The sequence below is a fragment of the Podarcis liolepis genome (genome assembly GCF_965112155.1).
Source record: "Podarcis liolepis genome assembly, chromosome: 1".
NCBI lineage: Eukaryota > Metazoa > Chordata > Lepidosauria > Squamata > Lacertidae > Podarcis > Podarcis liolepis.
The window spans coordinates 8,910,612-8,923,724 of NC_139554.1; the positions used below are offsets into that span (position 1 = coordinate 8,910,612).

The window sequence follows — 13,113 nt, forward strand, 5'->3', positions numbered from 1 at the left end:
TGATCTCCAGCCTCACTCCCACCCCCCGATTGGATTTCTGGTATGCCACAAAAAACCTACAGTAGAGTGTGTGTGGCCGCATGGGGGGGGGAAGGGTAATTGATGGAAATTTCTACCCACTGTCTGCCCATTGGAGTGTCCAGTTTGTTGAGTAGGAAACTCCATTGGACCCAACTCACTTCTGCAAATGAAAGGGAGCTCTTCATTTCATGGGACAGCAGGTCTGGATCCAGCCCTGTGGGACTAGCCCAGCTCTTCAAAACAAAAACCCTCAACTTTTCATTACTAAGATCCTTAAGCTGCTCCATCAGTGCGGGCTATTGTTAATTTTTGTGGAGCTTGCACAGATGCAACACTTTAAGGATTGGGCGGGGAAACTGTTTTGAAATACGTTTTGTAATAGGTGTATGTCGACTATTATAACTGTTTAAATGTCTGTGTTTCAATGAATTAATTGAGTGTGATCACCTCGGTGTAGACTATATATCTTCAGTAAAACACATGTTTCAGTATAGATATTTTCTCTCATTTAGAAGACGGAAGTAAGTAGATCTTTGGGTGCAAGAACATGTTCCCACAAGTATAGAAATACAGTGTTTCTCAGACTTCTAAAACCACAGCCTCCTTTTAGATAAGAGCAGTTGAAGTCAACACTATTCATCTGTCTTTCATTAATCTTCTTGTGCTGCAGTTTGAGAAAGTGTTTTAAGTTCATGAGAAGCTACAATATGCATGGACACAAAAAGATATTTCAAGATGAAGGCCAACGGATTGGTTCCATTTGTGCCATAAATAATTTGTGGATTGTACATATATTTCTATTGAGTATAAATGTATTTTAGTGGAGATGTATTTTAAATGTACTGTAGCTTTAGGTTATTGAACTGTGTAGTTCAGATAAATTTTAATCCCTTTATTTTTGTACAAAACATAACATAGCATTAGAATGATGTAGACTATACTAGATGTTCACAATTCACAATAAAAGAACTTGGCAAAATAAATCTGATATCTTTGCTCTTTATTCGGTTTCAGTATTAGAAGCCTTTGTCATAAATAGTTGATGGTAAAATACAGATTCTGGCCTTAGTACTTCACCTTCAAAACGTTTAGCCAAAACAAAAAGTAAAGTATTTGCTTTGAAATACTGTCCAGGATCCATAGAACTGTGCAGCTATCAATGTGATATCAAGGGAACTTGTCCCCCCCCCCCAAGAAGTCTGCTTTTGTGATGGACGTGTGGGCCTTGGAGAAGAGAATAGATGGTTTCAGTGGGTTAGTGACAAGCCCCTTGCTTTTGCCTAAGCAGCTCTTCAGATCCTGGCCACTATTCACTAATCTTTCTTTAAAAGGAAAAAAAAGAGAGAAGCATTTATAGGGAATTAAATTTGATATCTATGTACTTTGACAGCTGTCAAGACTTTCCCCCGACTATTTGCTATCGGCTACTATATATTAAGCCTACAAATTGAGCTAAAACTTGCAGGGACTGAAAGATTACTGAAAATCTGTTTTTGTGCTCCTATTCCACTAGCTGTGTTCTTGTGTCATATTGTCTGCATGTGGCCTGATGTTATAGACTGAAAAAGTTAAATTTGGTAGCACAACATTCCTTATTTTATTTTGGGTGCTACATTGCTATTACATGCAGTTTTGAGAAAACTGCACTTCTCATCAAGCTCATTTTACAGGTGTTTTCATGAAATCTCAAGTGTGCTGGCCAGTATACCAAACTGCTACTTTAATTAAAGCTATTGTATGCCTTAATAAAGCATCCATTATAATCATGGGTGTTTATTGAATTGCAAAATGAAATCTTTGCAAGTGAAAGTTTCCAAGCTTGATCCCTCTAATGTCATCAGTTAAATGCTATCAGGAAGCAAAGTAGAAAAAAACTGAGCTTGAGACCTTGAAGAGCCACTTTCAGTGAAGAATGACATGTTCAAAGGCAAATATTCATATCCTAATATTGTCAGTTTTAATAGTCATATTTTATAAATCAACAAACAACCTAAGTTGGTGGTCTAAAACGCTTTTGAAAATCTGACCTATGATTTGTTACATTAATGAGATTTTTAAATCTTGGTTCTCTGAATAATGCAGATTATCTGTTAATTGATTTGAAGATGGATTGAGAAGTTTGAAGTGTTCAAATATTCTGTGTTCAAATACTGCTTGAAAGTAAATGATGCTGCAGCTGGAATCAGAGTCTTTATTATTTCAACAATTCATACAATGGGGTTTAAGTATTGCGCAAATTAGTTTGAGCATTGTTTCCCTACAGAGGCTATGCAGTTTATCTTTTGTTGTTTCACAACTCTATTTTTATTCAAGGTAGTATGTTTCCTATCATGTCACTCATGTTTTCATATTTCAGTTTATAAAACTCTTTAATTGGTCTGTTGGAGTGTATTATTTTCATTTACTAAAAATGGTTGTTACATTTTTCTGTGAAATCAATTTATAACTAATTTGTTTTCTTCTCAGGCAGTATAAGCACGTAAGATCTCAGTGCTCTTTTAGAGCAAGCTCCCTTACAATGTACTACAAGAGTATCATTGATATTTTTAGATAATGATCTAATGAGATTAATATATTGTATGCTTCCAAAAGTTTTATTGTAGGAAATACACGGCAAAGATGCCAATGCAGAACTGTTTTTATCCAGCCTGCTTATTTTGTTATGGTACAAGAGACACTGTAAATACAATACTCAATATGACAAAGGTTTTGAAATCTTAGTCTGTCTTATATAAAGTAAAATGTTGAAATCTTTTCAATTGCATTTGGACTGAATTTACAAAGAAAGTACTTCTGATTCCCAGAGATCATAAAGAAGCAGGGCGAAGGAGTGCCAGACTTAGTCCACGTCATGCGTACTTTACAAACAGAGAGCATCCCAAACCTTCCACCAGGGGGTGAATTGGCAAGCAAGTGAGTTTACACCCGCGTAAATCTGCTGTTGATTTAAAATTCTTTCAATAAGGCCACTCTTAAAAAGGGAGGGGCACCAAAATATTTTTAAAGGGGCATTAAGACTATTAGCTCTAACATTTTCTTTCAAATTTGGAATTATATTAAATATGGAAATGAAGGCATGCGTGATACCCTGTGGCAGACTGGGAGGTGGATTCTAAAATTAAAAGTAAACCTGTGTCATACCACAGCTGAAGAAAGGTCAGGCTATTTTTAAGAGTGGCCTCATCCTTTAACTGAAGTTCTTGAATATTTACCACTTTTAAATCTTTCTAAGTGTGTGATTTTAATGGTTTAGGTATTTATATTTATATGTTTTGACTGGCTTAAACAAATTAGTTTTTATTTGATATGTATAATGCTGGTTTTTATGGTATTGCATTTTCACCAAGGTCATAGTTGCCTTTCTTGGATGGTAACGCATCAAAACTTCTGATACCATGCAGGCTGCACCAGTTGCCAATCTGCTTCCGGGGTCAATTCAAACACTGCTTTATGACTAAATAGTTTGGGATCAGAGTATCTTTAAGAATTGCTTCTTCTCACATGAAGCCATTGCATCCATAAGATCATATGATGAGACTGTGCCCTTTGTCCATCCACTGTCAGATGTGTGTGTGGACACAAATAGTGGGGGTCTTTTTTGTACTGGTACTGAGGCCGTGGAAGGCCTGCCTAAGGAAGTTTGCCTTTCAATAAGCAGCTATCTCTCCCAGTGGTTCTCCACCTGTGGGTCCCCAGATGTTGTTGGACTACAACTCCCATCATCCCTGAGCTCTGGCCTTGCTAGCTAGGGGTGATGGGAGTTGTAATTCAACAACATCTGGGGACCCACAGGTTGAGAAAGGCTGCGGCTTAGACACTGCTTCTCAAAATGGGGTTTAAATGCTGTTGTTTGCTCCATTTTGAACTGTTACAATTTTCGGTTTTTTTCTAATTTGGTAGCTTTGAACCTAACCTGTTAATATTTTGAAGAAAATCAAGGAGTCTTTAATTCTTAGTTTCCTTGAATTTATCTTTTGGTAGAAAAGTGGATTAAAATGTAATTAAATAAAAAGGTCTGGTATTACAACATAATCAAGGCTGTAATGTCAAATCGTTCTTCATTCTGACATTTTTAGATGTTACGCTATTGGGCATGGAGATACAGGATATTTTGACTACAATGGAACCAGAGATGAATTGAGAGTGTTAAATCTTGCATCTCTGTTAGGCGTTCTTACTGTTGATCTTAGTTTGGCAGTAAAGTTCCAAACCATCTGTGGGAATTTTCTGTCTGGATGAGCCCTTGCTGAAGCCCCAGTTTTTCCTGTACTGAAGGGTATTATTGGGAATTTCATCCACATCTTTACTGGGATTCAAACCCTTTTTCAAGACATGCCCAGTTGCTTGAGCATGGGATTTTCATAATTGTATTGGGGCTGCTGGGAATTCAAGCCCTACTGGGTGCAGATAACTAGTTGTGCTATGCTTTGGTACTTGGCCCTCTCATTCTGCTCACATTCTCTGGTACTTGATTAATTCTTTTAAAATAAATGTTGCTTTCCTTATTTGGGATTTTGGTAAGTAGTTCCAGTAGTTTGGTTCAATTTGCTGTAGTGTTTGTTTTGTTTCGCTGTGCTTGTCCCACCTAGTTTGGTCTGCTGATAGTCAACTGGCTACTACTAAAATGGTTGAGCTGCTGCTTTTATCTATTTCTGTATAATGATGTGTTTTCTGTTATGAGTGTTGATGGTCTTACGGAATTCTGGTAAACTACCTTGAATGTCAGTTTGCAGAAAGATAGCACACATTTTTTATATATATAAATAAGGGTTTCCTTTCCTTTTTTCCTTTTTTAAAGGTATTTCTATTTTGAGAATCTGTTTTCAGATGACAATTGTCCTTTGGAAAATGCTGATCTTTAAAACCTTTTTTTCCCCCCTTGCTTGCTTTAGACGGAGTGTGATTGAAGCAGTTTATAACAGACTGAATCCTTATAGAAATGATGATGCTGTGAGTATTAGTGCTGTCCAGCCTGTCATCCCGTCAGCCTGTCCTTACTGACCATTTTCACAAGTTTAGTTGAAAGATTGCTTTTTCAGTGCTTAAAATGTATTGTGTTCATTAAAGCAAAAAAAGAAATCCAGATTTGTGAGACCTGTTTATCACTGATATTGGGAGTCCCAATGCACAGCTGCCTTCCATTTGAATTGTAGCTGTAAAAATGCTTGCAGAAAGAAACATTTTGTTGCATGTGAATGGCAATGTATTTTGGCTGTCAGAAGTGGAATTGGTGCCTGTTGTGTCAAGTTGGGCTACCCAGTTTGTTCTTGCTGTGGCTTCAGCATTGGTGGACAAGCCATTAGCTTCCCCCCATCTCATAATTGAATTATTCCGTGTGCAGTGCTATGTGACTAATACACTGAAAATCTTGGCATTTTTGTTTCACCACTTAATTTTCGCAACTCTTCTGCTTAATTTTCACACGCACCCCATCTTCTGTCTCAAACATGTGCTTGCACTTTTTTTGCTATTTCCTTGGCACATAACACACCTCACATGCACACTACCCTTCCCACTTGTAGAAAGGTTCTTGGGGAGTTGAAAGGAAAATGTTTTTAGCTCTGCATTCATGCATATGGGTGGCATCTACACAATCGTTAACCTTTCACTGTTGACTTTTTGTGCCTGTTTTGCCTGGTAGTGGGGACAGGTTGAGAAGTCTCTAATACTCAGAACTACTTTTTTTTTTTACTCATTTTTGTGGCCACGCATGGTCTCATCAAAGTCCTCATTTATTTTACATCAAAGGAGCACATTTCTAATGCAGTGCATAACTTTTGTACATAATTCTACAGAAGGGTTTTCTTTGTATCATGGCAGTGGTGATGCTCAGCTAAGTTGTACAAGGAATAGAACCACTGAAATGGATGGGTTCAGTTACTTAAATCCACTGATTTCAGTGAGACTGCTTAGAGTATGACTAAGGTAGCTTATCACCCTGTATTTGGTGCACTTTGCAGAGGCTAGAAAAAGCAGAAAAGGGAGAATAAAGGGCAGAGCAATAGAAACAAGCTTATGGTGTGAGGCTGGCAGCCAGCAGAGAAACCAAATCCAGGATGATGATGATGATGATGATAATGATAACGATAACGATAACAATAATAATAAATTTTATTTATACCCCACCCTCCCTGGCCAAGATCGGGCTCAGGGCGGCTAACATCAGGTATAAAAACAATTGATTAAAATACAACTTAAAAACAGGATTAAAATACAACTTAAAATGCAGCCTCATTTCAGTGGAAGCCCTGATCAAAAACTGTTTGGGGGGATAAAACGTCAAATCTTCTCCAAGGCCAACTATCCAGACTGGTCCTACATGAGCCAGAAAAAAAGCCAGGGAAGTCCCCAAATAGGGGTTCCATCACAGAAGGAAAAGGAAAGAGGGGGAGGGGATCAGGCTGATTCCAAGCCAAAGGCCAGGTGCAATAACTCTGTCTTACAGGCCCTGTGGAAAGAAATCAGATCCTGCAGGGCCCTGGTCTCATGAGGCAGAGCGTTCCACCAGGCCGGAGCCAGTGTTGAGAAGGCCCTGGCCCTGGTTGAGGCTAATCTGACTTCCTTAGGCCCTGGGACCTCTAGAGTGTTGCTATTTATGGACCTTAAGGTCTTTCACGGGGCATACCAGGAGAGGCGGTCCCGTAGGTACGAGGGTCCTAGATTAAGTACTTGAATTCAGACTGCACGGGTGAGCGCAACCTCACTGCATTTTGCACCAAGCTAAATGTAACTGGGTAGACAAAATAGAGTCAGTGGAGGAAATTAGGTTGCTGGGCTGGTCATGCGTTGTGCTTTTGAGTGACATGCCATTTTGGAGAACTCGTCTTAAAACCACTAGAAGATTCTTGGTGGATGGTCTGCTACTGGAGGGCTTTTTATGCATAGTAGAAGCCTTTCTAATTTGCCACCTTCCAACACAAGGCTTTTAAATATCTTAAAAGGTGAAATAGACATATTTCTGTCATTTCTGGTATGGAGGATGCCAACCAAACTGAAATGACTTGACTGCTGTGCAAGATAATCTCCAGTTTCCCAGTTGGCTTCTCTTGAACATCAGTATACTGTATACAGAAGCATCAGAAGTGAGCAACCTCAAGATTCAGAAACGTAAAGAAAATCCTGTTAATAATTGGAATGATACCATAACCTTTTTCTAGGTCAGCAACATTCAAAATGATTGCTTACAATTATTCAGCCAGGACATCTTGACAAATGTAGATGCATGTAAAATACTAATAATGCCGTATTTTACCAACACAAAAATGCCACCTGATTTAAGAGCCTAAGTCTTGTTCTTTAGAAAGTGGCATGTTCAAAGTCATGTTCTTTAGTTCTTTAGAAAGTGACAGCTGGGTGCCCCAGGCTATTCTTATAGCCACCCTTCCTTAGTTGCTGACTGCATTGGGGTGCAGTATGCAGGAGTGGTGAATCTTTGGTCCTCCAGATGTAGCTGAACTGCAACTCCTACCAGCCCTAGCAAGAATGGCCAGGGTTGATGAAAGTTGTAATTCAGTGACATTTGTAGGCCAAAAGGTTCCCCATATCTGGTTTAGTGGGACATGATTTAGGAACATGCACTCTCCTCTCCCTGTCCCATGTGACTGGGAAGATGACCACAGAAGCCTTCACTAAGCCAGCTAATGTTTTCTATGTCACATGGAGACAAATATGTGGTTCATACCAACGAGATCTGTCTAAATGAGCCTGTTTTAGAAACACTGGTTTGAACGTTGCTTGTCTGAAATCCACCATAGCTAGTGCCAAACTCAATTTGCCATGCTAGAAGACTTAGCAATCCCAAATTGGTCCAAATGGAAAGCAAAATCTCTTAATTCTCCCCCAGCTGTGTGAGAGAAGGCAAGGAGTAGGGGAGTGCATGGGAAGAGACCATTTTTGAAGTTGGTGGTTACCATGATAGTGTTTTCATGTCACACCACCTCCTTGAGTGGACGGGCAAGAAGGCTTTGGCCTTTAACTTGGCCACGTGATTTGTAGCAAACTGGCTTGAACATCCAGCCAACTTCAAACCACAAGTTATGAAGCTGGTTTGTTAAATTAGCCGAAGTTTGTTATTAACTGTGGTTTCAACACAATGACAAGCCGAAATTAGGGTTCAGGGAACCTAAACACAGTTGAAGTCCTGCACAGCTGAAGATTTCGGGGTGGGGGAGATTAAAGCCAGAGTTCCTGTTTTCACAAAATCCAAGATGTTTAGGTGCCTTTGGGTTCAGTAAACATATCAAACTCTGCAATTTAATTTGCATCGTTATACATAAAACATACTAAAAGTTAGATGAAAATAAGCATTTCTTGCCTCTGTTTTTTTAATTTGCATTTCCCCTAGCTACTTTCAACATTTCTAGAAAACTTAAATCTCTTAACGCTTTGCTTTCAAATGCCAGAGGAGTAGAAAAATCCATCTTTATCTGGAGAAATAAAGAGTGCAGTAGTACTGCATGTCAGTACTGTGATTATGAAGTGCTGAGTTACATCAGATGCTGAATACCTGACGCTGCTGCTTACTCTAGCACCCAGGTGATGTCTTGCATCTGGTGAGTCAAGCCATTCTTCATCTCCACAGAACTGGCATGTGGCACAGAAATGCCTTGTTCAGCATTTAAACATGACTAAGGAAAGGAGGTGAATGACAGTGGGACAATATCTGTTTTAGATTAATAGCATCTAAAAAGATACTTCTAATTATGTGAGTAGAGTACCAAGACTTTAAATTCAAAGGATGTTCTGTTCATTTCACTGAAACCTGCTTTCTAGCATGCCTTATGGGGTAGGAAAGCTGAAAAACTGTAGGAGAACATGTGTGAATAACTTTTAGTTTAAAGCAGAAGCCGAAAATTTAACTATTGACACCTGAAAATAGTCTGCTTTTATGTTAAACAATTTACAAGGGAGGGCTGACCTAAATAGCTTTTGTGTACTAGGTATCTTACCTTGTTAAATGCTCATAAATTACTGTTCCCAGAGTAAAGCTCTTCAGAACGTAAAGAACACCTGAATCCTAAAATTATCGCTGTATCTACCCTTTTCAGTCTGGATTATCCAGAAACTGCTGTAATTTTGGGCGCTCCAGACTTTAAAGGGTTCCTTCTCTTTTCTTTAAGGACTCTGCATCAACCGATGATATGTGGTAAAACTGCCATCTAAGCTGTGGAGTTTACATCCATCCTGATGGAAATTGCACCCCACCCACAGTGGCCCTTCCTAACATCCATCTTCCACCTTACTTGAAGGGGAAAAGATGTGTTGGCGAAAGTGACGACACCTGGAAGCAGCAGTCCCAACACCTGGCCCAGGAACTGATGATCTTTTTTTCCCCTTTTCGTTTTCTATTGCAAAACAGACTTCTGTAAAAGTGATATTGAAACCAATATGTTGTAAATTGGACTCTAAGCAATTTTATGTTGTATGATTTTTTTGTTTTGTAAAGTGCAATTGTGGTTGTACAAAATGCTTATTTAATGATGAACTGCTTTACATCGATTAAGGTTAGATTAAATGCTTGGTTTGTTGCTTTGAACAACAGTAATCTAGCCCTTTTCCATTCACATTTGTGGTTCTGGATTGCTGGGAGCAGCAACCTCGCCAGCTTAAGCACTCAGGAGGTACATAGAAATTGTGTAAAGGCTATTTTATATAAAGGCAGATCATTGCGATTCTAGCATGGAAAATAACTGATAAAACAGTTCATTCTCCATCGAACTTTTAGTTGTTCGATTTAAAAAAATAAAATAATTCCTGCGGGATCTAAAAATCCTATTGAAATATATGGGAAGTTCAGTGAACAAAGGGGACAGGTTTGCCAACCTTGCAACATGGCAGCGAAATATCGATCATGGGGGTTAAAATGCCTTGATTATTTGCACCTTTAAAAAAATCTTTACCTTCAGTTAATTTTCAGTTATGTAAGCGGCTATGTCTTTATTTAGTAGAAGCCCTGCAGCATTCTTATCATCCTGATTGGCTGGGTTGGCTGCTGTTCCAAGTAAAATACTTTGAATTCCATTATATCAATAAAGATTGATTTAACAAACAACAAAATTTAACAATATATGTGTAACTACTTTCTCCCTTGTCTTTTGAAATGCTTGTAAATGAGATGTCATGTGGATAAATATTTTTTATTAACTAATTGCCCATTTATGAAATGGGAAAAACTCTTGACTGTTGCCCAAGGCATAGGTGGATATTTCCCCCCAGTTAGCAGGCGTAATATGGTTTCAGAAATGAAAATCCCCCCCCCCATGAGTTTCTTTCAAGATTTTTGCTTTGAGAGAATCATGTGAAGTTATACTTGCCTCTTGTTAATGAAAACTCATTTGTCAGAGTCTGACAATCTTACTTTTTATGGTATGTTTTATATGGCCCCATTGACTTAGAACAAAAACTAGTGTTTTAACAGTATGTGAGATTTGAAATACAGCATGTTCAGAATATTTAACTGTTGAGATTAAATTTTAATTCTTAAAAAATCATAAAAGTAATAAAACTAATTTGACTTTTCTCCTATTGAACATTCAAAGGTAACTTTTCAAATCAGCCGTGTTTGCAGAACTACTGTTTCGTGCACCTTGTATTTTGTCCCTTTTTATGTTGAGAATATTGTATGATCAATATGTAGCTTTCTTTAATCTTTCAGTCAACAGATTCCCCCTCCAAAGGAAAATCAACAAAATATATAAATAGGTTGTAGCAATGTAGCTAGAATTTTTTTTAAAAAGGTGTAAAATATACCTTTTTATAGGAAGCAATGTACAATGCGTTTTTCTATATCTGTCTTTCCCCCCCTAACTTGGAAATATACATTTGTGTGTATATATAGCCTTAAAACTGTTGCAGAGTTAGGGAGTGTTGAACAGTGTTGAACAGTGAAAAAGTAACTTAATAATGTCTCAACTAAGGATAGCATTATACCAGCAAACACTTTTATTTTATTCCTCTTGTTTGTGTGAGGTGCTTAACCTTGACATCATTGTAATCAGTTTGTACCCTGTTAAAGCATGAAGAGAAACATAAGCACTATTTGTATTTATAAATTTATAGCGATTTTGGGTTAAAGAACCAATCCTTCCCCCTACATACAAATAAATGGTTAAAATGTACAGTTTTGTTGAGTTCAGACTATAAAGATGTCAAACGTATAGGATCACGAGAACCTACTTTAGAGACCTGTATTTAAAATACTGCAAGGTCAGCTAGTAAAGAAGGTTAAAGTGGTTCCAGGATTGGTAAGATAACTGCTCCTTTTTCTGTGCAAACTGAAGTGCAGTTCTTTTTTAAAAAAAAAAAATTTTTTTTTTGCAGAACTTCAGGCTATGCTGTGGAAACTTAAAAGTTTAAAATATTTTATAAATCACAAGTGGAAAGCCATATGTTAAAACCATAATTTTAATGTCATAATGACATAGCGCTATGTTTAAAACATACCGCAGGTGCGCCCTTTAAACCTACAAAAACACAATTCTTCTGCTGTTTCTACTAGTGCTAAGAAAGGGTTGAAGGGGGGGGGGAGGCAGGGTAAAAAAGAGGCACAGCAGTTGTAGAACCCCCCTCCCTTACATTTGGCACTTTGAAGGGGTCAACGCACTGTGTTAGTTATGCCTGCTAAATACACTGCTATTCTATGTATACCAAAATGAGATTAAATCCATATAATCAATGCACCACATATTCTAGCAAAGGCGCTTGCTCACTCTTGTTCATTCGTCTGCAAAAAAGGCACTTTTCGTTTTTGCAACTTTTAAAAAATGCTAAAAAAAATTTAGAACACCTCAGGGGCAATGCAGGAAAATTTTGAAGAATTGTGTGCTATTTATTTCCCTAACTTGGAGGGGAGGAGTGGATGCCTCTGCTGACAAAATAAAGTAATATGATGGTCCCAAATTTACCTGTAAGGTGTTAATATTTTGTTCCTTTGCTTTTTGCTTCACGTCCATACTGCTCTGTATATTTTTCTTAACTTTGGACAGCGTTAAATTTCTGACCATTACAGTTTAGATCTACCAATGAGTTCTGAACATTAATAATACCAAGCTACACTTACAGTAGTCCACATTGTTGAATTCAGTATGTGCTAGAGTTGGTTCCACATCTTGTGCTTTACAGAACATGAGTTCTGACCTATACCGTTGGCCTATATTAAACTCCTATTATATTGTAGCTTTTTACACAATTCTACCTATTCATTAAACAAAATTGGGCTGGAAGCACAAGTTTTCATTCATTTCTACAGGCATCATTTCGCCCCTGTGGTTAATGTTTGTTCAGACGTGCACCTAAGCAGTTTTTTTTTTAAGTATACAATGAGTTTCAGCTACTGAAATAGTTCAGTGCCTGAAATTCGTAGTTTCATCATGCGAGGAGGCGCCATGCATCCAAACACTTCAACGTAGAAGAATTAGATATTTCTAACCTCAGGAGTTAGAACCCTCTGTAAAAACCCAGGTATAACTCAGTGTTATATCTGCTTAATACAGAAGTGCAACTAGCTCAGAGCAGCAGACTGGTTTTCCTTTTTGTCATTTTAATCAATCTAGAGCCAATGAAATCCGAATTGGAGAAAATGAAATGCAACCAAAATGGTCAAAGGCCTGGAAACGATGCCTTATGAGGAACGGCTAAGGGAGCTGGGCATGTTTAGCCTGGAGAAGAGGAGGTTAAGGGGTGATATGATAGCCATGTTCAAATATATAAAAGGATGTCACATAGAGGAGGGAGAAAGGTTGTTTTCTGCTGCTCCAGAGAAGCGGACACGGAGCAATGGATCCAAACTATAAGAAAGAAGATTCCACCTAAACATTAGGAAGAACTTCCTGACAGTAAGAGCTGTTCGACAGTGGAATTTGCTGCCAAGGAGTGTGGTGGAGTCTCCTACTTTGGAGGTCTTTAAGCAGAGGCTTGACAACCATATGTCAGGAGTGCTCTGATGGTGTTTCCTGCTTGGCAGGGGGTTGGACTCGATGGCCCTTGTGGTCTATTCCAACTCTATGATTCTATGATTCTATGTGTGATCAGTGTGTTCTGTGCTTCCTTCATAGAATTCGAAGTACAGGGTGGCAACATAGCTTACATTGCACA

At 38.3% G+C, this 13,113-nt stretch overlaps 1 protein-coding gene across 3 annotated transcripts in view; it reads left to right on the top strand.

Annotated features, from left to right (window-relative positions):
* The window catches only part of PPM1A (protein phosphatase, Mg2+/Mn2+ dependent 1A), a 35,980-nt gene extending 24,061 nt beyond the window's left edge, over positions 1-11,919 (top strand). The window contains exons 4-6 of one of the 3 annotated variants that reach the window (XM_083519767.1): positions 2,826-2,934; positions 4,914-4,971; positions 9,141-11,919. In XM_083519767.1, the coding sequence (XP_083375893.1) occupies positions 2,826-2,934; positions 4,914-4,971; positions 9,141-9,170 (197 nt within the window). In that variant the 3' untranslated portion in view covers positions 9,171-11,919. Of the gene's footprint in view, positions 1-533; positions 1,010-2,825; positions 2,935-4,913; positions 4,972-9,068 lie in introns of those variants that run through there. The other 2 variants (XM_083519765.1, XM_083519766.1) reach the window with 2 other exon arrangements.
* Positions 11,920-13,113: the final 1,194 nt, after the last annotated feature.